Below are 22,493 nucleotides of genomic sequence, written 5' to 3'. Positions count from 1 at the left end.
GTAGCTGTTGACAGCAATGGCCAATAGGGCTTGTGCATTACCGCCGAGTTGTTATGCAGGCGAAGATCTGTCTGTGCTTTGACAGGGGTTATTGTTCCTTAATTAGTTTGCATATCGGCCACTTTGGGTCTTAAAATAGATATTAATTAGCTGCAATTTACCGGCATAAAGTATCTTCGGGAAGTATCCGTTAACTATTTTCCAAAACTGTCTTCTCATGACTATATATTCTAACTTCTTTGTAAAATGTATTGAGAGCATTCTCGTTTTGAAACGGATGGAAAACAATTCTGCCAGTTTTGTTTATAAATTTCGATGCCTTTTGCATTGTTTTGTTTGACGTTTATTATTTTTGAGCCCACGCTATACATATGCAGGGCGAATGTAACACACCATGACCAAATCCAGCTAATTAGCGATATTTATAGAATTCCTAGAATTCTCACTAATATGAAAATGAACTTACTAATGCAAGTGATCTCGGGATACTTACCTTTCCTACCTTCGTTCCCGGTGCTTAGATTAGAACAATATATTTCCTTGCAGTGATCCCTGGAAACGATATGCATATACATAAAGCCAGACAACTCGTCGTTAAGAGGTGGTCTTCACTAGGAATCTACACTTTGTGGATGATTACGAAGAAACTAGGTGTAGATTCAATGATCGAGAGATGGGCTGAGAGAGAGATCATCAATGCTCAATGTAATTTCCAGGTCCTGCCTTATCTTCATAAGACCTAGGAGATTGAATTTGTTTCCTGGTTTATTTCACAGTGGACTCGAATCTTGCGTCGAGTGCCGTCATGTGGATATGATTTTGAGAGACTCGAGTGACGTGAGAGCCAAAATTTCACCATTGTCACTTGTTGTTTGGGTAGTCAAAAGTAGTCCTCTTTAGTTCTCGGTGGCCTCCTTCATGTCGGTGTCCTTCTTCCCATCCTCCACAGCATCTACCTCGTCGATGGTGGCAGGCAATTGGATGGTAGGTCGAACCTTCTTGTTGGTATCGGCGGCTCCCTTCTTGTCCCGTAAGGTGCGCTTAGCCCCCACTTTCTTGAATCCGTGCTGTTGCTGCAGGCGGATCAACCGCATCCGGCAAGTGGCTTTATTGATTCCGAGTCTTTGTGCCGCGGCCTCATAGTCAATCTGTAGTGAACTTTTGCTAGTATAACCTACAATCCATTGTTCAGTACCAAGTGAGAGATGGCCTACCTTGGTGTCTTCGAGAATAGTAAGCAAGAACTTCTCATTACTGGCCTTGGGAAGTGACTCAATTCCCTGGAGGGTCTCGGCCTCGAGATTGACAGGACCCTTAAGCTTGAGCTTGACTGTCAGCTTGGCCGGGGCCTCTGGTATTTCGATTTCCTGGGCCATGGTGAAGTCAATTTGTTTGTTGGTAGATGTGAAGATGGGATGGTATGATGTTGGGGTGAAAGATCTGGGTGGATAAAAGTGTTTTATGTTAGGTGAAAAGCTAAGTAGTAAGTGTGAAAGAGAAGAAAGGAACAGAAACAACAGGAAGAAACAAATAGGACAGACCTTTCATACCTGGTATATCTACAAGGGGCCACAGTCATATGAGTGACTGTTCATCTCAACCCAGCCAACTCTGGGCAAGCAATACAAGTGAAGACACTCGGTTTGTGCTGCTTTTCGCTCTTCCCTAAAAGCTGGGCCATAGACACCCCTTCAATGACATGCTCGTCTTCAATTTCTGAGTTAGTCTCTGCGTTTTCGGGATCAGAGTCAAGTCCTTTGCAGTGACTGTGGTGCGTCGAGAATCTAAGGCGCGTCGACGAGACGTCGACGGACGAGCTTGGATATCTCGCCTTGAGCGTCTGAACCACATGCATCTCCACTCCCCTATCAGTTCTAGGCAGTTTATGACAAATCATCTCTGGAGCTGATATGGATGGATTCTTTGGGGGACTATACTCAGCAAGGTCACTGTCATGACTGGCATGTATGTGGAATTTCAAGCTCGATGGCCGCATAAGTGTTCTTGGTCCATATCCTTGATGACTAGAGACTTGGCATGATGTTATATTATCTGTATTATATCTACATGTGCCATGTACCATCACTAGTAGTTCACTTGAGGCTCTTGAATTTCTGCATGGGCATCCCGAGGTCCTCACCTGCGCCCCACTTTTAACCTGAATCCCGGTAGTCATCCATGGATGAATCAAGCTTATTTCTGCTTTCTTCTTGAGCCTCAAACAATCAAAATATGCACAAAAAAGGAGATAAAGGGGAGCAACAGGCAGGTAGATTGAGGTGAAAATGAAACACGTAAACAAAAAACGGTCAGGGCCGAAAATGAACGGCAGGCCAAGCATGTCAAAAACGAAAAAATGGGAGAGCCCTTGGGCGTTAGGTAATTACAGGTAGCTGACACCAAAGGGCACAGAGTTTAAGAAGTGAGGCTAGATTTAAGGGAGGGGAGGGGGATATCATAGTACGTACGTACAACAGAGAGACTCGATTAAACCAATAAAGGCCTGGACCCTGTCTCGTACAATGTAGGTCTGGTGTTAATGACCCCCAGAAGATATGTTCATAGGTTATTGGAAATACGGAGGTATTTTCTAGGCACTACAGAAAGATTGTTTTGCTGTCAATGTTTGTAGAGCTGTCGTACAAATCGTGTTTCACTCTTCAGCCACTGTTGTGTAGTTTTATACCCCTGTTTCCAAGTGCTGCTGCAGCTTATTCAGAGACACTGGTTATATTGTCGTGCTTAGTACAATGTCCGATCATATCGTAGGAACGATGAAGCCGCAGTCGGAAGTCAACGAAAAGAGACAGACCTAAGCGAATGCCGACGGCCTCTCGGTATATATCCGTACATAGATCCATGTGCCTATGCGACATTCCGAAGAGTGATGGTCTTTTTATACACCAGGTGTCTCTAATGACTTTCTTAGCGGCTTTATTATCGTCAAGAGTGTATATAATGCTGGATAAATAAGTCCCGCATATAGAACACAATATGTACGTGCCGTTCTTGGTATGGAACATACTGTAATTGAATTCTCCGACTCTTAGTAACCACTGTTCTCATCGTGGAATTTCCACGTCATACGGCGAACTGTCTACAGATAATCACGATAATCATGATCAAACGAGTGTGTATTCCAATGTGGAAAAAGTATATTTAAATCTAAAAACCAACAAAAGAGCCTGCGCATAATTCATAACAAATAACAAATCGTGTCGCAGACTCGAATCGTAAAAAAGAAAGACATTCCAACCAATCTATACCATGTCCCGTAACCCATATATCCTGTATACTATACAGTACTGGGCACTTGAGTCAATCAATCCCAATACATCAAACCCTCACCTCCACTGTGCAATATGTACAAAGCACGAAGGCTGTCTTGAGTGTGAAATCAATATATCTCACGGACCCAAGACTAAACTCAGCGTAGCAGTAGATGGCGAGCCACTCAGCCGCTCAGCTACTCAGTATTTACTGAGCAATAGTGGAGGGCGAGGGAGTGGGGGTGGAGGTAGGGAAGCCAGTGGAGGACTCCTGGTGCTTCTCGAAAGGCAAAGAGAAAGGAAGGTCGGTAGGGAAGCCGGTAGGGAATGCACTCAGGATGCCGCTGGGGATGGAGAAGGGAAGGTCTGTGGGGAACTGGCGCTTCTCAAAGCTGCTGGGAGTGGCGGTGGGGGTGGGGAAGCTCGATGAAGGTGAGACAGTCGAGGTCGAGAAGACGATGGGAGGAGGGCCCTGGTGACCGGGTCCATGGTGGAACTGGCGCTTCTCGAAGGGGAGACCGGTAGGCGCGGGGAAGTCAGTGGGGAAACCACTGGGGAAGCCACTAGGGGTGGGGCAGGGGAAGGAGGAAGGCAGGTCGGTAGGGAACTCCTGGCGCTTCTCGAAAGGAAGAGAGAAGGGCAAGTCGGTGGAGAATCCGGTAGGAATGCCGCTAGGGGTGCCAGAAGGGGTACCACTGGGAGTACCACTGGGAGTCGGGAAGCCGCTGGGAGGTCCGTGGTGGAACTGGCGCTTTTCGAAGGGGAGGCCAGTGGGAATACCGGTGGGAGCGCTGCTAGGAGTGCTGCTGGGAGTGCCAGTGGGAGTGCCGCTGGGAGAAGAGCTGCATGGGATGGGCGCGTCACTGGGGGCGCCGAGGAAAGCAGGAGCACCCTGGGGCAGGGCGAGGGCACAGCCCATCATGCCCATAGCAGCGAATCCAGTGTATCTCATTGTGAATGGTATGAACTAATTGGAAGATATATCGAAATGGAGAATGGAGAAAAGTAACGAAAATCAGACTCAGATATATAGGTAGTATATCAAAGACAGAGCTTACGGCTTAGAGAAAAATTTCGGAGAGCCGAGGACGGGTTTATAAGACTGCCGACTTATCAGGGTCATTGAGCTTGGTCCCAGGCCGAAGTGGATTCCGTGATCGGGCCATGACTTCAGGGTTGTTGCCTCGAGGGCTGGGCAGGCTGGAAGTGGACTGGCCGGACGAGGATACTTAGAACGGTCAAGGTGGGTTCGTCGATCCTAACTTGAGGGACCTTAGGGTCGTCAGGGACCAGGCCCAAGGCGGGTAGCAGCACATGGTTTGGGGCTGAGGTATTTTTTCATGAAGTTTTCGCTGGCCAGCCAACGCATAAAAAGTGGTTCTTGTGTCTTCGAGGCAAGTATCGACAGTACGGCTGGGCTACAGACGCCACAACTAGGTACCAAACAATAGTGCGACGATCATCTTCCGCGTACAGAGTAGCATAAAAAGCAAATGATTGTGGGTGGACTGGTATCAAATGCCATTTTTCCGATGGTTGCTAACTTCACGCTCACAACGGGGTCCGGCCGAGGCTGAACCTTGTTCTCACTCGACTTCAGGGCACCTAGCACAAATTACCCCTTTTTTGAGGCCACGACACATCATCGCGGCGATGAGCACATCATCCCTCGTTTTCATAGCGTCATCAAGGTGTGTCCGCGACAAAATGGCTGGTCACTTGTTTCATGTGTATTGATTTCGCCACGCTGTGTCTATCCGAAGGCTGATACACAGCCTGTGTCAGGATGTGCGGATTATGTACGGAGTACCCACGGACGAGGGTGGACTCAGGGTGGCTGAAAAGGGTTGGCAGAGCCACTGATTGATAAGTGAGGTCCAATAGTCACCGACTGATCGGCGAGGTGGAACGCTTTCAATCCAATTCTGTGGAATGTTAGGCTGATTTTTCCGCAATGGAGCCCTCAAAACGACTCAATAATGGTCTCCTAATGACAAACTGTGATGTGTTCCACTGACATTTAGAAAGCATCGCCCGTTCCTTCAAGAAGTTCGAGACGACAAAGATATTCTATAGCCGCCACAACCTTCAAGGCCTAGAATATCATCAGTCCATGGCGAGTCGTCGTCAGCCCTGGTGTGAATCGGGGTCAGTTGGTCCACAGTGGACCCCGTGACATAGGATCGACGTTGTTCATTTTTTCCCTTGAACATGGTAAAATATGGAATTTCATGCTTGGCTGCAATGTATGGACATATCGAGGTTTAGTGTACATCCATGGATTGCATGGACGCGTAAGAAGTATGTATCCAGGGCCCTACGTGAACTGTTCACTGCCGATTGTTTCCCGACATTGATTTGCCTCTAAGCTCCACTAGCTTCTTTCTAGTTGGCTGTACGCCAAGGGCGCCAAGCATTTATTTGTGACTATTAAGCTCAGTCGGCATATTCTCGAGCTAATGTTGGGAAACGGCTAGCTCCAGGGCCATTAGCGCTGATGGCGGAGACTCGTATCGACCTTGAAATGTGCAATAGTACATCTTTATGTAACTTTAAATTTGGTAGCTTAGGAACTCCATTTCATCTAAGGATTCAATACCCCACGGTATGTCCGCGGAACATTTCCCCGCTATATATATATATAAAACCGCCGTATGCACATATGCCGTAGCTAGCAAACCCGAAAAAGAAATGAAAGAAGCAATACCCGCGAATCCAGCGGGTTGATATGCCGAAACCCGAAACTCAAAGAGGGATATCCAAGAGGTGGTCTAGTATGAGGACGTCGGGTTGGATAGACAAAAAGAGGAAATATAACCGAGCCACAGACGCAGTGGATGTTTAAGCCGCAGGTGCACAGAGTGGACAAGGATCAAAAGTCCTTGCAGTCTGAGTATCCTATATCGCACGGGGGCCACCAAATTAGTTTGATTTGATGGGCGAGGTTGTATGTGTCAAAGAAACCGGAGTCTGCAACCCACCATGGCCCTTGAAGAAGCGAGGGGCCGAGTACAATGTAGAATAATCGTATATTCTTCAGTACCACTGTTTACGCGTTAGGGAGTCAGGCGAGATCGGATGGACTGATGGCGTTGGAGTCATGCTGAGCAGATGGCGGGACGAAGGTGGTACGGTCATGGAGGGGTCACGAGCCGACGACAAATAAACCTGCTTTGGGGAACTACGACGAGCTGTAGCGGAAGAATTGGAGGCCGGGCCAGAAGAGAATGAGGATCGTCGGGATCGGACGGGGCTACGGGGACCGTGGCTCGCAAATGCTCCACCGAATGAAGATGACTCCGAGGACGCTCGGTGACCTGCAAGTTTGGGACGAAGCACGTATGATCGTTCGGGCTCGTCGTCACTACTTGACCCGATGTCGAATATGGCTCCGTTGAAGGATACTGAGGATGTACGACGCCGAGTCCTTGCTTTGGTTGGTATAGGCACTGGCTCACTCGACTGCGAGAGAGGCGGGTTCTCTAGTGAAACAGTGCTTCGTGCCTTTCTCAGTTCCCAGGCTGAGTGAGGTCGCGCTTGCTCGCCTGAGTGCCTCTTTCCCAGCTCGTGGCTATGAGATCCTGTTCGTCTGTCGCGATAACGTCCCCTTCCACTGCTGTCTGCCGAGTCAATCGAGCGCCGGTTAAAGTTTAGCATACGTAGATCAACCTCTCTCGGGCTGAAGGCTACCCGGGCCCGCATATTTTGAATCGCATTATCGAGTGCCAGCTCAATGGCGCAGTGGTTGCGGATACGGCTTAGTCTCGGCCACGTCGCCCGCTCGCCACTTAGACATGCTGAAAGCATGAACTCCGTTGTTGGGTTCTCCAGGAGCCGTGGGAAGTTGGAGGAAATGAGTTCCGGGTAAATGTTGATGTCTCCATGATATTTCTGATTCACAATAGAGGCAAACTTGGTCATTGATGTTGGGAAGACTCCAAGTTCCGAGAGGACGTTCATTCGATGTAAAACCTCGTCTTTAGCAAGGTGTGTCATCGTGTTCATCCATCGAGGGATGAATGAAGGGCCATCGGTTATCTCGTCTAGTGGGCCTGTTTCCTTTGGAAGGAATGGCACCACATGGGGGTTCACCTGGGAGACAATGAAATGATTCACGTTAAACATCTCTGATAACCGTGTCATGGGCAGATCTCCATCGACAGAGCCATCAATATACTGTTTGTGAAGATCATTCCACGGAACTGGTTCCCCTGTCAACGGATCTTTGGCCATCAACGTGAACGGTCTGAAGACAAACGGGACAGAGCATGATACCGCCCTTGAATGACGTTAGAAATGGGCCGAGAGGATGAAAAGGGGTAACTTACACAGCGGACCAAATCAGCACGTTGGGGGCAGAAATATAGTTCAACAGCCGTGGAAGCTCATACATGCCGGCACTCGACACACAGATGTTCAGGATTCTGCGGGTGCGGTTATAGGCTTCCTGAAAGGTCATATCTCCTAGCCAGTTCCTGATAGTTTTTGCCAAGTGGGATATGTCAAGGAATGATCCAAACTTCAAAAAGCGAGTCATCTTCTGCAGAATATTTTCCTCTTGGCCCTTCTCATTGAAGACGTCAAAATCGCCATGTACATAGGTATCCAAAAGCGCCGGCAGTTCTTCATCTGTGCGTGTGCAAAAGACCGCACACACAATGCTACCAGCAGAGGCACCTGAGATAATTCGAGGGATCATGTTTGCCTCATAGAGTGCCTTGAGAACTCCGATATGGGTCATACCAAAAGTGGCGCCACCAGAGAAGAGGAGTGCACTGCGACCAAATGCCTGTCGAGCTGCCAGCAGCTGGTCCAGGATATACTTCAACTCCAGTCCATCGCAGCGATCATGTACCGATAGATCCACCAGCGTGGCGATGGTCTCCACAGCCGTGGTAATATACCTATCAATCAAGTCTTTGGTGCCGATATGCGAATGGCGATAGAGAGAGGCATTGCTCATGTGCGCCAGGTCCCGACTCAGCGCAGTGCGCACCAGAAAGAGCATCTGGCTTACATCACAGCTGATGCGAGCGTCTTCCAACTGTCGCAAACGATTCTGTACCAAACGAGGGTCATATTCGGCGCACTCGAAGGTCTGCTTCCAGGTGTCGTTGTGCTCTAATTCATCTAGTTCAATGGCACAACTTCGCCATTCCTCGTACGACACAGCCTGCAACCTAAGGGTTAGAAGGGGTCACTCTGCAGATGCGATCTCCCGCTCCAGGTGCACCGCATGTACTTACATTCTTTATTTTCAGATATAGTACTTGTTTGCGATCCTCGATGTCCGCCCTTTGTTTCCGTTGTTCCTTAGAGAGGCCATCACGGTAGGTGTGCAGTGTATCACCAGCCCAATTCCACGAATCCTTCACGAGCGACGATACATTTGGTATGGAGATCGTTTTGCGGGGCGACCGCGGCGGTGGGGGTTGGGATAAAGGGTGTTCTTGGGAGTGTTTGTGTCCATGATGGCACTGAACTATTGTGGGGTCGCCCAACACCGACATCGCAAAGGCTGTGCATGGGGGGAGCAAGCCATGAAGCCGGGGTCTGAACTGCGGGGATATGATAATTTTAATGAAATTACAACAAAGCAAAGAAAGTAAATGAGTCGGTAAAAGACGAGATCCAAGTCAAGTTTGGGGGTGGCCTAACAAACGTCACGAGGGCTGGAAGCCAGTTTCCTCAGGTTGGGCCTCGGGACCACTTTGGGTTCTTTATGACGATTTCACTGCTCTACTTTACTATATTGCACCCAGCGTCAAATGATGATAAATTGAGGAAATTACGCTATTTTTAGGAGCTAAACCAAGGAAAGCGAAGTATTGAGTATGTACATAAATATGTACCTAGGGACTGACCTTCTCAAATAATTATTTGTGCCTAAATACCATGGGCACCAACCCCGTGGAGCCCCCGGCCGGGGGCTTCTTCACATGTGAGCTTCCCAGGGCTGATCTTCGGCTTGATAAGTCATCCCTCGATATTGTTTCGCTAAGTGCATGCATACATATATGGTCAGTATTCTAATATAATTGGACAGCCAAATAACCAAAAGCAGAAGACTATCATATCTGACAGAGCCATTCCTTCAGCGCATGTCTTGCCCGCACTTCGACCCCGTTCTCACGCCAGAAGTGACCCGCGCCATCAATCATCCTAAACTGGAACTGACTGTGTGGCATGTGCACCATCTCGTCTGACCACTTCTGCAGTTTTCCAGCAGATGTGAAGGTATCCTGATCCCCAAAAAGCGCCAGGGTGTGGTGCGTGCTCTGCTGGTCTGCTGGACGCGGGCATGGGATGTGGGGACCTCCGGGGGTTTCTGTTTTCACCTTCAGCGATAAGGTCGAGAATACAGTTAGAAATTGACTAATCGGGGGCAATAGCGGAGACACAAGGAGATAGGAGATAGATGTCGTCAATACACGGAGGTCTGGGGCGTCGGTCAGACTGTGACTCGCTTGGAGTTGCTGCAGGGACAGTGCGGTTATCCGTTTTGCTGTACTCATAATCTCGTATATGGGTGTTGTTTTGTTTGTAGATGTTGTGGGCGCAGATTGGAAAAGGTCGAGCATAGTATCGAGGGTCGGTACATGTGAGGCAATCAAAGACCCATACGAGTAGCCACCAAGGACCAAACTGATATCTGAGCTACTTTTCTCTTCGCCGGGGTCTCTGTGGGGCTCTACTTGGTCCTTCGGGGCCAATGCAAGCTTCAGGGAGTGTAGATATTGCAACATGAATCCGTAGAACGATACATAGTCACCAAGCTCGGGTTTTGCAGTCCAGCTTGTTCGTCCTTCAGAGTGACCAGCTCCACTATATGTCCTTCGTTAGCAACTTCGTCATGGTGTGGAGTGTTAGCAATGGATGATTATACCGAAAGTTGAAGGTTCCCACGATGCAGCCGGCTAGTAGAAGCTCGCCGCCGATGAAACTGACGATTGGATCATCGTAGCATCCTCCCAGAGTTGCGTATGGATGCGCGATAATGGCACCGCGGTTGGGCCAACTTGTTGTTGATTCTATATTGTTGAGCACGGTCGGGAGGTAAATGCGGCATTCGAGCTTGTTGCCATCGTAAACAGACGGGAGGAAGATAGAGAAGCTTGGTGATGGAAGATCCATGGCAGAGTCTAGTTTATTTCATACGTTTTTGTTTTGAAATGCAAAGCTTATAGTTTGCTGTTAATAGGAGGAGATCAAGGGTGTGAGGTTTCGGTGGTCCGCCCACTCCAATAATTCGGAGGAACCAGACACAATTTGAACATCGTCTCTAGAGCCAAGCGTACGAAATACGAGTATATAGCGAGGAATATAGCGATAAATATAGCGATCTAATTTATCGAGAAATGTAATGGGTTATCACTAGAAATACATTTACATGACGAATGGCTGAAATTATCACTTGGTTTGAAGGTGTTAGGTAGATTGAGCAGATATGAGTCATTATTCATTTACATAAGTACAAAAGGTACTGATCAGGCCAGCCAGGATGGATCTGGCTCATCATCATCTTCTGGCCTAATATCCGAATGACGGGGGTCTGCATCCTGGAGCAAATCGGCTGGAGGTTCTGGGTCGTCATTTTCCAGTGGACCTACGCGCGAGTCCTCTTGACCCTCCTCGAAGTCATGGTCCAGTAGAGGATGATCTTTGGGCGAAGTAGAGTTCAGGGGTGCATCCTCTTCATGCACCGGGAGGCCGAAGGCGGGAAGAAGTAAACTCCTTGCTTCTCGCAGGGCCTCTAGCTCAGCTGCAATGCAGCAAACTAATAGCTTCCAATCCTTATCCTCGGCGAGCTCTAGATGTGATTCAATCCGGTGAGTGGTTCTTTCCAAATCATCCAGGATACTCTTCACAAGTCCTTCTCTGTAACCTGCCGGTGTGGTTCCTTCTGACTGGGTCGTTGGTGTGGTCATCTCAACATAATGTTGCATGTTGGCTTGTAAGCGCTTCTCAAAGCCAGTGACATCGGATACCGCTTGTTTCCATACACCGCCTCCGTCTTCCAATGCTAGTATTTCCGCATCCACTTTCTGTTGCCTACTGTGCAAACTGACTTGTTCAGTCTTCCAATGCTCCTGGGCCATGTCAAGTGTGCGACGTTTGGGATTCAACGAGTGAAAGGTGGATTCGCCTGAGCTTTGCGATAGCGGTTGGATAGGAGGATCACGGAGGTAATTTCGGATGTCAGAGTCGAGTAAAGACAAAGATTCAGTGTAAGAAGAAAGCTTGGCGTCGACCGAGTTGCTAATCTGTGATATCTCATTCACAACATGTCGATGTTTAGCTTTCATCTCATACAACCTGGTCTCCAATTCATGAATGTCAGTCTCGAGGTTCCGAGCCTCTTCTTCCAGTTGCTTTGAACGTCGGCTCTCCTTGTCTCCATGTATAGTGGTAATGGCGTCCTCTAGACCATTTCTTCTCGACATGAAGCTTTGGATATCATGCAGTGCGTTGTCCCTTTCATTGGTCTGAGATGTGAGAATCTCTCGTTCTTCTTCTCGTAACTTCAGTAGATCATATATCGATTGAAATATGCCCTCCCGGGCAGCCCGAAGCCCGATTTTCTTGGGCGTGGGCTGCCTAGGGGGCACCGTGGAAGGGGACTGTGGCCGACTCCCATTGGATGGCAATGTTGGAGTCAAAGTCCTGGCTGAGATCTGATCCCGTTGAGGCCCAGCTAGAACAGAGAGAAGGCCTTCGCTTTGAGCATCAATAAGGAGTTGGAGATTGCGCTGTATGTGTTTTGTCTGGCGTTCAACATGTAAAAGAGGATCATGGTGATAAATAGAAGCCGCAGGGGGCACTGATGGCAGCCTTTTACTAAGAAAAGATTGGTGAAGAAGCGTCGACATGACAAAGAAGGAGCGTGGTCAAGCTTTAGACAGGAAGAGTTGAAGTTTTGTCGCGGCAGTGCTGGGTAGGAATAATGTTTAGTAGTTCCGGGACAAGGTCTAATCAGCTCTTGAAATCATCACCAGATCAGAAATAAAGAATGTATTCGCTAGCTGATGGTGAGCTGTTGACCGCGGACAGGGGCCGCTCGCAGCTGACCAGGCGCCATCCACGTGATCCTTCATGTACAGTCAGCTCCGCTCAGGCGTTGACGTTGCTCTCGCGCCAGCAAAGCTTCTGACAACTGCTCCCAGCTTCCATTCGTACGTACACTTCATCCATTTCGTCTCTTTCATTTAATCAACTTCTTTCTTTCTTGTCATATTCTCATTATTTGGGGTGACTGATTCCCCCTTGAAACCTTGTTCTGCGCTGGGGCTGATTCGCTATTCCAAGCTCTCTCCGATTGACGTTGCTTCATCACAACAGCAACAAAACACCTACCGTTCCTCAAATTCTCTCCAGCAAATCGTGACGCGTATCGTTTCTCAATAAATATGGTCGGACTCGTATCGGCCGCCGGTTTGGTTGGCTTTCTCTCCGAGCCTGACCCAGAGCTCAAGGTCTTTGCTTTGAAGACATTAGATTCCCAGATCGATCATCTCTGGACAGAGGTTGTCAACTCTGTTCCTGAAATGTGAGTTGTTCTTTTGATAGACTTGTGTGAATGAGCTTCATCTCGGTTGTTGCGTCATTCCTCCCGAGTCCGACCGGCTTTCAGGCCTCTGCTGACTATCCATCCAGTGAGGCTCTTTACGAAGATGAATCATTCCCCGAACGCGGCCTTGCGGCACTAGTCGCATCAAAGGTATATTATCATCTGCAGGAATATAACGAGAGCATGGTTCTTGCTCTAGGCGCTGGCAAGCTGTTCAAGTTGGAAAATGGCGGCGAGTATGAGGAGACCATTATCGGTACGTTGAAGGAGAACCATAGTATTGGCCCTATTTGATGCTAACATTCTTCTCCATGTAGCGAAATGCGTCGATACATTCATCTCTCTATCTGCCGCCCAACACGCTACTGCGGGTGATCAACCAGCCAATCTGAACACTGCATTCCCAGCATCGGGCGACGGTGCCTCCAGCACATCTGCCAGCCTCACTTCTCCTATCACACCTTTCTCCAAATCTGCACTGCCCTCGAAATCGTTGCTTTCTCGCGCGGAGGTTCCCGGCGTGGACGCCGCACACCCTGGTGGCGATGACACGAGCGTTCAGCATGAGGAAAACTCCCTTGTGCTGAAGCGTGGTGTCCAAGGACAATTGCAGACCGTCATTGAGCGATTGTTTGAGGCATGCTTCCGACAAAAGCGATACCGCCAAGTCATTGGAATCGCCATTGAGGCAAAGAGCCTGGATGTGCTTCGTATGGCCATCCTTCGCGCTAGTAGCGACGAGAAGCAGGAGGAGGGCGACTCCCGTGGCAGCGAGGAGCTCATGGAATATGTTCTGGACATCTGCATGGGCATTGTCCAAGAACGAGCCTTCCGTAGCGAGGTTCGTGTCCCCCAAAGATTTTACACCATTTGGCGGAGTCAGCTAACCATAACTTAATTTTTCTAGATCCTTAAACTAATTTTGGAACTTCTTAATGAAATCCCGGCACCCGACTTCTTCTCAATCGCGAAATGCGTTGTCTATCTTAATGAGCACTCGATGGCCTCTGCCATTCTTCGCCAACTGGTTGAGAAGGGCGATGCACGATCCCTTGCCGTTGCCTACCAAATTTCTTTCGATCTTTATGACAACAGCACCCAAGAGTTCCTCCAGAAGGTTCGACAAGAGATTGCTGAGCTTGTGCCCGAAGACGAGACCGAGAAGGAGAACAATGAAGAGGACAACGAGCCAAGAGAGTCGGACGCATTACTCGAAGACCAGGGAAGCTCTTCCCGGCCGTCAAATAAAGATTCAGATCTGCCAGAAGATGCGGTTACTGCATTCAAGAACATTCTCTCAATTCTCGATGGAATCAAGACCATCCAGTTGAATTTGGAATTCTTATACCGGAACAACAAGGCTGACATCGCGATTCTGAACAAGATTCGCGACAGCCTTGAGGCTCGCAATTCTATCTTCCACACTGCGGTGACACTTTCCAATGCGTTCATGCATGCCGGAACCACTCACGATAAGTTCTTCCGTGACAACCTGGAGTGGCTAGGCAAGGCCGTGAATTGGTCCAAGTTCACAGCCACTGCTGCATTGGGCTGTATCCACCGCGGCAACCTCAGCCAGGGCCAGAAGCTCCTCCAGCCTTACCTGCCCCGCGAACACATCGCTGGGGTTGGAGGCTCAGGATCTGTCTACAGCCAGGGTGGTTCCCTTTACGCCTTCGGTCTGATCTACGCCAACCACGGTGGCATGGCAGTTGACATCATTCGCGACCACTTCAAGAAGGCCACAGAAGAGGTGGTTCAGCATGGTGGTGCTCTTGGTCTCGGTGTTGCGGGTATGGCGACAGGCGACGAAGGCATTTACGAAGACCTGCGCAGCGTTCTTTACACTGATTCCGCCCTCAATGGCGAGGCCGTTGGTCTCGCCATGGGCCTCATCATGCTTGGTACCGGCAACATGAAGGCTCTTGAGGACATGATCCAGTACGCACACGACACACAGCACGAGAAGATCGTTCGCGGTCTAGCTATGGGTATGGCTTTGATCATGTTCGGACGCCAGGAAGCTGCCGACGAGCTCATCAATGGTCTCCTTGGTGACCCCGACCCAACTCTGCGCTACGGTGGTATCATGACCATTGCCCTGGCTTACTGTGGCACTGGCAGCAACAAGGCAGTCCGCAAGCTTCTGCACGTCGCTGTCAGTGATGTTAATGACGATGTGCGCCGAGTCGCCGTGCTCAGCTTGGGTTTCATCTTGTTCCGCAAGCACCAGAGTGTTCCTCGCATGGTCGAGTTGCTTTCTGAATCATACAACCCTCACGTCCGATACGGTGCCGCAATGGCGCTCGGTATCTCCTGCGCCGGCACCGGCTTGGACGAAGCCATCGACCTCCTGGAGCCTATGCTTAAGGACTCGACCGACTTTGTTCGTCAAGGTGCTTTGATCTCTCTTGCCATGGTTCTCGTTCAGCAGAACGAGGCCATGAATCCCCGTGTTACCAGCCTCCGCAAGGCCATGATGAAGATGCTTGGTGACCGCCACGAGGATGCTATGGCCAAGTTTGGTTGTGCCATTGCTCTCGGTATTATTGATGCTGGTGGTCGAAACTGCACTATTAGCTTGCAGACGCAGACAGGTAACCTCAACATGCCCGGTATCGTTGGTGTTGCAGTCTTCGTGCAGTACTGGTACTGGTTCCCTCTCACACACTTCTTGTCGCTCAGCTTCACCCCAACATCCGTGATCGGTGTTGACCAGAAGCTCGAAGTCCCACACTTCAAGTTCCACAGCAACACCCGCCCCAGTCTCTTCGACTACCCCCTGAGCAACAAGTGAAGGCTGAGGAGGCTCCGGAGAAAGTGAAGACTGCTGTTCTTTCTACCACTGCCCAGGCCAAGCGTCGCGCGCAGCGTCGGGAGAAGCAAGCACGCCGTGAGAGCATGGACATTGACCAAGCGCCCACAACACCCAAGGCAACTGATCAGCTGCTGGATGCAATGGACACGGACGATGTTGCTAAGGAGGAGGAGGAAGCCAAGGAGACGGAGAAGGCTGCTGCAGAGGTGCAGAAGAAGAAGGCAGAGCGGGAGAAGGTTGGGTACGAGCTAGACAACCTATCAAGGGTACTTCCAGCTCAGCTCAAGTATCTCACTTTCCCCGACCCGCGGTACGAGCCGGTCAAGAGGGTATGTTCATTCCGATTTGTCCCAATGAATCCAATGCTAACAAAATTGCAGCCCACTGGCGGTGTTGTCGTTGTTCTCGACAAGCAGCCCGATGAGCCTCGCGAGGTTGTGGAATTGAAGGCCAGCAAAGACGCTCGCCCACAGCCTCCTCCGACCGAAACCCTCCAGGACCGCCTGCAGGCCGCCATCGGAACAGCTGCTCTGCAGACCCCTCAACGGGCCGATGCTCGGGCTGCTCTATCCGCTGCCACCTCAGGCGGTGCTGCCGCTGGTGCCGGTGTTCTGACGGCGGTCGATGAGGACGAAGAAGGTGTGGAGGACGCACCTGTCCCTCACGAATTTTCGTACGAGTCAGATGGTGAAGAGCAGTAGGGGGTTGTTGCGGCATAGAATCTTGATGCTGGATGTATTACTAGACTAATCAGGCTGTCTACGCCGACGTGATCTATTTGGAGGCTAATATAGCTTTCCATCACTGTGATTGATATGAAAGTTCCTATGTTACTTTTAAATTGCCCTTCATTCTTGTTGTATTATATGCACTCAGTCATCCCCCAAACCCTTGATTTGAACATGCCGGTCAGACCGGTTTAGATGCAAGGGTTTAGGAAGTAGTGCACACGGGGTACATGTTGAAACCATGAACCGGACTTAATTGTACAAAGTGACTATTCTTGTATAGAGTTACATTTGCAAATAGCTGCGTCCGCAAATTTGGAGCATGAAATAGTCCAATTGCAAACCGGCCATCGTCACTACCGTGGATGTTCACATGCCCCGGGGAACCGCTTCTGACTCAGCAATCCACTTCCCTTCAAGGCTGTTAAGCCTCGGCATTTCCATTATGACGCGGCACGAGCCAATAAACCGTGTGTGAACGGCGATGACCGAAGTGATCAGCAGCCAATAAAACACTAAATAAAACACCGACTGCTATAACGTAAGGTCCCAAGGTCTACTTTATGTGGGAGCATGTGAACTGTTACCATGGATCATGCTCCGAGGCCCATTTGGTGCTTCATGTCCCATACTTGGAATATCGTCCGAACCTAGCGGAGATTGTTTCATTGCCCCATAACTCATATATTCCCCAGCTTCCCCGGACTTAAAAATTTCTTTCTCCTAAATATTCTTTGACCTTAATATAAATATTGGACGCCTTTTTCCTTTAACTCCCCACACACATCGTCATGGCAAAGACATTTAGCAAAGAAGATGTCGCCTCGCATAGCAAGGGCGACAGTCCCTGGATCATCATTGACGAAGATGTCTATGATGTTTCCAAGTTCCAAGATGAGCACCCTGGTAAGTAGAGTCATGTGTGCAGATGCATGGGAATCACATGTTAACATTTTGTTTGAACAGGTGGAAAGAAAAGTACGTTGGTCCGAGAGCATCCGTGACATCCGATAAATCCATATTAACAATGTGTCTCTAGTTCTCCAGCGAGTAGCCGGAAAGGACGCTTCAAAACAGTTCTGGAAGTACCACAATGAGGGCATTCTGAAGAAGTATAAGCCCAGCCTGCAGATCGGTTCATTGGATACGAAGAAGGCGGCACCGGCACCGCCCCCAGCCCCAGCCCCGAAGAAGGCTGCCGAGCCGAAGCCTACCGCCTCTTCGTCTTCCGTGACACCGCCTGCCACCGGCACGCCCCAAGACCCTTACGGAGAATTGATCCCCTTCGCCGACCCTTCATGGTACCAGGGTGTAAGTTTTGCTATCTGGCACAGATTCCAGTTTATGGTTGCATGGAAGCTAATCTACATGTCGCTCATAGTACGCATCCCCCTACTTTAATGAATCCCACGCCGCACTGCGAGATGAGGTCCGCCAGTGGGTTGAGTCCGAGATCGAGCCATATGTGACCGAATGGGACGAGGCCAAGGAAGTGCCCGCGAGCGTCTACAAGCAGATGGGTGAGCGGGGCTACCTAGCAGGACTGCTGGGTGTCCACTTCCCTGAGAAGCACACCCCGCACCGCGTGAAGTCTGTAGCACCAGAGCGGTGGGATTTGTTCCACGAGATGCTGCTGACCGACGAGCTGTCGCGTGCCGGCAGCGGTGGTCTAGTATGGAACCTGATCGGTGGCTACGGAATTGGCTGCCCTCCATTAGTCAAGTTCGGCAAGAAGGCGCTAGTCGACCGAATCCTGCCGGGTATCCTAGCCGGCGACAAGCGTATCTGCCTCGCCATCACTGAGCCTGATGCGGGAAGTGACGTCGCAAACTTGGGTTGCGAGGCCAAGCTTACCGAGGATGGCAAGCACTATATCGTCAATGGCGAGAAGAAGTGGATCACCAACGGTATCTACTCTGATTACTTCACGACCGCAGTGCGCACTGGCAAGGACGGTATGAATGGCCTCAGCGTGCTGCTCATCGAGCGCGAAGCTGGTGGTGTCAGCACCCGCCGCATGGACTGCCAGGGTGTGTGGTCCAGCGGGACGACCTACGTCACCTTCGAGGACGTCAAGGTGCCCGTGGAGAACCTGATTGGCAAGGAGAACCAGGGCTTCAAGGTTATCATGACCAACTTCAACCACGAGCGCATCGGAATTGTGATTCAGTGTGTGCGCTTCTCGCGTGTCTGCTATGAGGAGTCCGTGAAATACGCTCACAAACGCAAGACCTTCGGCAAGCGTCTCATAGACCACCCGGTTATTCGCATGAAACTCGCTCACATGGCCCGCCAGATCGAGTCCACCTACAACTGGCTCGAGAACATCATCTACCAGTGCCAGTCCATGGAGGATACCGAGGCTATGCTTAAACTCGGTGGTGCCATCGCTTCACTGAAGGCGCAGTCTACGCAATGCTTTGAGTTCTGCGCTCGCGAGGCTAGTCAGATCTTTGGTGGTTTGAGTTACAGCCGCGGCGGCCAGGGCGGTAAGATCGAGAGACTGTACCGTGATGTGCGTGCCTATGCTATTCCCGGTGGCAGTGAGGAGATTATGCTTGATTTGAGTATGCGCCAGAGCTTGCGTGTTCACAGCATGTTTGGCATGAAGCTATAAGCCATTTCTTTGGATGTTTTCGACTGCGGCGGTAAAGCGTGCCCAGATACATTTTCTTTTGCTACATTTGGCTAGATATCCTCTCGTCTGTGACGGCATTTCTTTTATTTTACTATGGTGTGCCTTGTACAATAACACTACATTGGCTTATATTTTGTATATTTCACGATTTATGGTGAACGTCGCCGCCTTTTTGGATATTTGCTGCATATACATGATTTTGATTCACAACTAAAGTCTCAGTGTCTCCATAGTTTGCGATATTAGATGGCTGTTATGTGTTGGTAAGAATAACCATGACCACGACCGACAACGAAAAGCAAGATTCAAAGAATCAAAGAAGATGCAGGAGGGCCTCATAGGTCTCCATGTCCCGACATCCCCTTCTTTGTTCTCGCCTCAAATCGCCGAAGTGTTCCCACACGAACACCTGACTGATACACTTCTTTGTCCAGGCGACTCAAGTATGGCCGAGGGCACAAATTATTCCGTTCAAGCCACCGACCTTCTTTTGATACCACTCCTTTGTTTTTCTTTCCTTTGGGGGATTCAATCCGTGGATTAGGAACCCCCTGACAACTGTTTCCATTGCGTCCGAAGCTCTCTGATACCAATCTATAATTAGCCCAAAGCATTGGGTTGACTTCCTTTCGACTCGAACGCTAGTGATTCGATGTGAAAGTATAACTCTGAGACGTGCCCGTCCGCCTATTTAGGAACCTCGAGGCAAGTTATTTGTGTCTATACCTTTGCTTGAAAATTATCTACCAACCCATTCACGATGTCATTACGATCGAAGGATATCGACGATGATGGGTATGACCTTGCAAGTGACATCGATCGAATGATTCAAGTTGTATCTGATGAGCATTCTGCCTTATCGCTCATACTGGCCAATTTGGTGACTCGACGAATGCGCGAATTCCAAGACAACGAGGACGATTTCACTGGCACTGGGACTGCTCCAACGGATCTCCTGGAAAGTCTTAACTCAAATAATGCCGACGGAGTCAGCCATGGATTCCTGCGAGACATAGCTTATTCCATGGATCTTACAACCATGCCTGACAGCTTGTTGGTACTGGTTCTCCCTATGCTGCTGCATGTTGATACAAAACTTCCGAGCCCCGAGGACCTTCACGCTATACATGAATTTGCTGAAGCATCGTCAATGCACCGAGAGCATGTGGAAACATGGTTGAGATCTGAACCGGCTCAAAGCACACTTGAACAGGTTTTCAAGCCATGGATGAACTACTACAGCTTCAAACCCGCGTATCAATGCAGGGAGGAGATTGCGGCTTACAAAGCTAGCCGAGGCGGTGCTGGGTTCAACTGTGCGTATGAATTCGTGAAAGAATGCCAATGTACAAGCTGCCTCTCACTTCTCGGCCGACTTGGGTTGATCGATTTCAGGAACTACGACCAAAATGGGAGAAGCTTTCTTCACGCAGTGATTGAGGGCGGAGATGTCGAATGTGTAATGTTTGTTGTCGCTATCTTGCTGAAAGGAGGCGTGGATCCTCGGCATTTTCCCACGTCTATCGATGGGATGTCTATTCCCCACCATGTCGCTTTATTGCATGACAATCACGTCTTTAGGGGAGTCGTTGAGTTTCTAGAGGATGCCGGCTACCCTCTATCTGTGTGGAATGATGATGGCCTCAAGCTCGAACTGTGCAGCTTCATCACTGCCGAAATGGCCGAACGGCTCCTGTCCAAAGGATTCAATATCACTAAGCTCCCCAGAAACACACTACCAATGTATCTACCCAAGGAGGATGACCCCGAGTACGAAGAATCAGGCGAGGAGTGGAACCGCGATGCAGAATATGGTGATCCGATCATCCGGAACGGAGACTTCGATCCCGATAATGACACGCTCGACCCAGGATCGATTCAATATGATGCCGTTGGAGTCAATCCCATCGAACTTCATCCTACCTCTCGAACCATCTGGCACCGGGCAATCGAGAACCCCGAAGGTCCACGAATCCTTGACTGGTTGTTGGATCACTCGTATACCCAGCCAGGGTGTCGAAGCGACTTCGACCGAGACTCCGGTGAGACTGCTCTGGTGGCTGGGGCAAGAGGAGAACAGCCAGCTGGCATTGATTGGTTCTGTCAACACTGTGATCCTATGGAAGGGCGGGTCAGAAGTTCCCAGGACACTGAAGGCGATGAGAGCACAGGCGCTTATGCGTTACAAGTAGCAGCTCATAGCCTGCGGCCACACTGTGATATCATTTTCAAAAAGCTTTTGCGTCATGGGGACCCGCAGATTTACTGGGACGTCTCTATGATCAAGGGTTTGTATTGGTTGATTATCAAGAATTATCGAGATATGTACCAAAGATTGGAAGATCACAAGGAGCCAGGCCGAGAGAGAGCTCAGCAAATGGCTCTCCTTCGCTCACTCACTTCGGCTAAAACCCAGGCGCTGAATAACAGACTGGAGCCTTTCTGGGATACTTGGGGGCCGTCGGAACAGCGAAACTGGCTCATTCAGTATTGTGCGATTCTTAGGTTAAATTTCCTTGTGAAAGAGTTAAGTTCAAATGATTGGGATCATTCCGATTAAGAGTTTTGAGAGGGTCAAGATAGCCAGATATCATGGTGGAAGTATACTCTTGAAACCAAGCAATACAATGAGGACGACCCGGGTCACTTGGCTCCTTGGATATATGTATGATCCTTTTTACTGCTCTTTATGATGTTCAGTTTTCCTCTGAAGTTGTTGTTTGCAATGTCGATCAGAATATAGATTGACCTGAATATTCGCTTCCATTAGTGTAGTTGTGAGAACATTGTAGTCCATCCTGGTCAGCCTTGCTTGGCCTTGTACACCATAGGATAGTGTATACCGGTATATCGCAGTGGAATCAGAACATTTCTCAATGAGATTCATGTACTCCGTATGCTCTTTTAAGCTATAGGGCTGCAAAGGATGCAATTCCAGACTCATAAGGCGGCCAAGTACGGCGCGCCACAACAGCCAGTTACGCAAGGATTATGCCTCTGGGCAACTCGACCTCCACGCTCCGGCACTTCAATTCCTCCTTTGCTCATTCTCAAGCTACCCCTTACGAGCAGTGCTATAAAATTGCAGCCTGCTTTGTGGTGTTTCTTCTTTTTTCAACGAACCCCGAGATCTCCATTCGGATCCGTGTTCTTTGTAGGCGGTCGCGGAACTCGGTGATTGCCCGCACAGCTCGACTGTCTGCTGTGCTCCCTCTTAACTTTCCAGTCGCTTTTCTCTCGTCTCGATCAACCTCATTTGACTTGACGATACTTGGAATTGGCTGTCTATCGGAAAATATTGGACAGTTTGCATCCTCGCATCTACGTCCTGTCTTTCAACCCGCAAGTTGTAGCGCGCTTTCCTTGAATAAGGTTTGTCTTCTCACATGTCCTCTTTGTGTTTTCAGTTGCTGAGTCTCCTTGTTATTGATAGGAATCTCACTATATCTTAACTCCAAATTACAACGTGCGA

The 22,493-nt window shown here is 49.5% G+C and overlaps 8 protein-coding genes across 8 annotated transcripts; 3 read left to right on the top strand and 5 right to left on the bottom strand.

Annotated features, from left to right (window-relative positions):
- Positions 1 to 896: 896 nt before the first annotated feature.
- On the bottom strand, positions 897 to 1,376 carry N7447_006490 (uncharacterized protein; the record flags this gene model as incomplete). The annotated part of the gene is made up of 1 exon (XM_057230752.1): positions 897 to 1,376. The coding sequence occupies one exon, from the start codon at positions 1,374 to 1,376 to the stop codon at positions 897 to 899; it is 480 nt and encodes a 159-aa protein (XP_057085842.1).
- Positions 1,377 to 3,477: 2,101 nt separating this feature from the next.
- N7447_006489 (uncharacterized protein) lies at positions 3,478 to 4,221 on the bottom strand (the record flags this gene model as incomplete). Its single annotated transcript, XM_057230751.1, has 1 exon — positions 3,478 to 4,221. The coding sequence occupies one exon, from the start codon at positions 4,219 to 4,221 to the stop codon at positions 3,478 to 3,480; it is 744 nt and encodes a 247-aa protein (XP_057085841.1).
- Positions 4,222 to 6,305: 2,084 nt separating this feature from the next.
- Positions 6,306 to 8,779, bottom strand: N7447_006488 (putative Patatin family phospholipase; the record flags this gene model as incomplete). Its single annotated transcript, XM_057230750.1, has 3 exons — positions 6,306 to 7,548; positions 7,598 to 8,442; positions 8,516 to 8,779. 3 exons carry the CDS (start codon positions 8,777 to 8,779, stop codon positions 6,306 to 6,308), a joined length of 2,352 nt encoding a protein of 783 aa, XP_057085840.1.
- A 561-nt stretch (positions 8,780 to 9,340) lies between these two features.
- On the bottom strand, positions 9,341 to 10,403 carry N7447_006487 (uncharacterized protein; the record flags this gene model as incomplete). Its single annotated transcript, XM_057230749.1, has 2 exons — positions 9,341 to 10,094; positions 10,156 to 10,403. 2 exons carry the CDS (start codon positions 10,401 to 10,403, stop codon positions 9,341 to 9,343), a joined length of 1,002 nt encoding a protein of 333 aa, XP_057085839.1.
- A 353-nt stretch (positions 10,404 to 10,756) lies between these two features.
- On the bottom strand, positions 10,757 to 12,139 carry N7447_006486 (uncharacterized protein; the record flags this gene model as incomplete). Its single annotated transcript, XM_057230748.1, has 1 exon — positions 10,757 to 12,139. The coding sequence occupies one exon, from the start codon at positions 12,137 to 12,139 to the stop codon at positions 10,757 to 10,759; it is 1,383 nt and encodes a 460-aa protein (XP_057085838.1).
- Positions 12,140 to 12,642: 503 nt separating this feature from the next.
- Positions 12,643 to 16,356, top strand: N7447_006485 (proteasome regulatory particle base subunit RPN2; the record flags this gene model as incomplete). The annotated part of the gene is made up of 6 exons (XM_057230747.1): positions 12,643 to 12,816; positions 12,924 to 13,093; positions 13,155 to 13,678; positions 13,745 to 15,565; positions 15,589 to 15,984; positions 16,036 to 16,356. The coding sequence occupies exons 1-6, from the start codon at positions 12,677 to 12,679 to the stop codon at positions 16,354 to 16,356; spliced, it is 3,372 nt and encodes a 1,123-aa protein (XP_057085837.1). The 5' UTR covers positions 12,643 to 12,676.
- Positions 16,357 to 17,174: 818 nt separating this feature from the next.
- N7447_006484 (putative acyl-CoA dehydrogenase) lies at positions 17,175 to 19,000 on the top strand (the record flags this gene model as incomplete). The annotated part of the gene is made up of 4 exons (XM_057230746.1): positions 17,175 to 17,289; positions 17,350 to 17,361; positions 17,423 to 17,694; positions 17,765 to 19,000. 4 exons carry the CDS (start codon positions 17,175 to 17,177, stop codon positions 18,998 to 19,000), a joined length of 1,635 nt encoding a protein of 544 aa, XP_057085836.1.
- A 781-nt stretch (positions 19,001 to 19,781) lies between these two features.
- N7447_006483 (uncharacterized protein) lies at positions 19,782 to 21,581 on the top strand (the record flags this gene model as incomplete). Its single annotated transcript, XM_057230745.1, has 1 exon — positions 19,782 to 21,581. The coding sequence occupies one exon, from the start codon at positions 19,782 to 19,784 to the stop codon at positions 21,579 to 21,581; it is 1,800 nt and encodes a 599-aa protein (XP_057085835.1).
- Positions 21,582 to 22,493: the final 912 nt, after the last annotated feature.

Source organism: Penicillium robsamsonii (genome assembly GCF_028829455.1).
Source record: "Penicillium robsamsonii strain IBT 29466 chromosome Unknown utg000003l_segment0_segment0, whole genome shotgun sequence".
Taxonomy (NCBI): domain Eukaryota; kingdom Fungi; phylum Ascomycota; class Eurotiomycetes; order Eurotiales; family Aspergillaceae; genus Penicillium; species Penicillium robsamsonii.
Note: the sequence above shows the minus strand (reverse complement) of the source record. Positions and strands in the feature narration are given on the sequence as shown.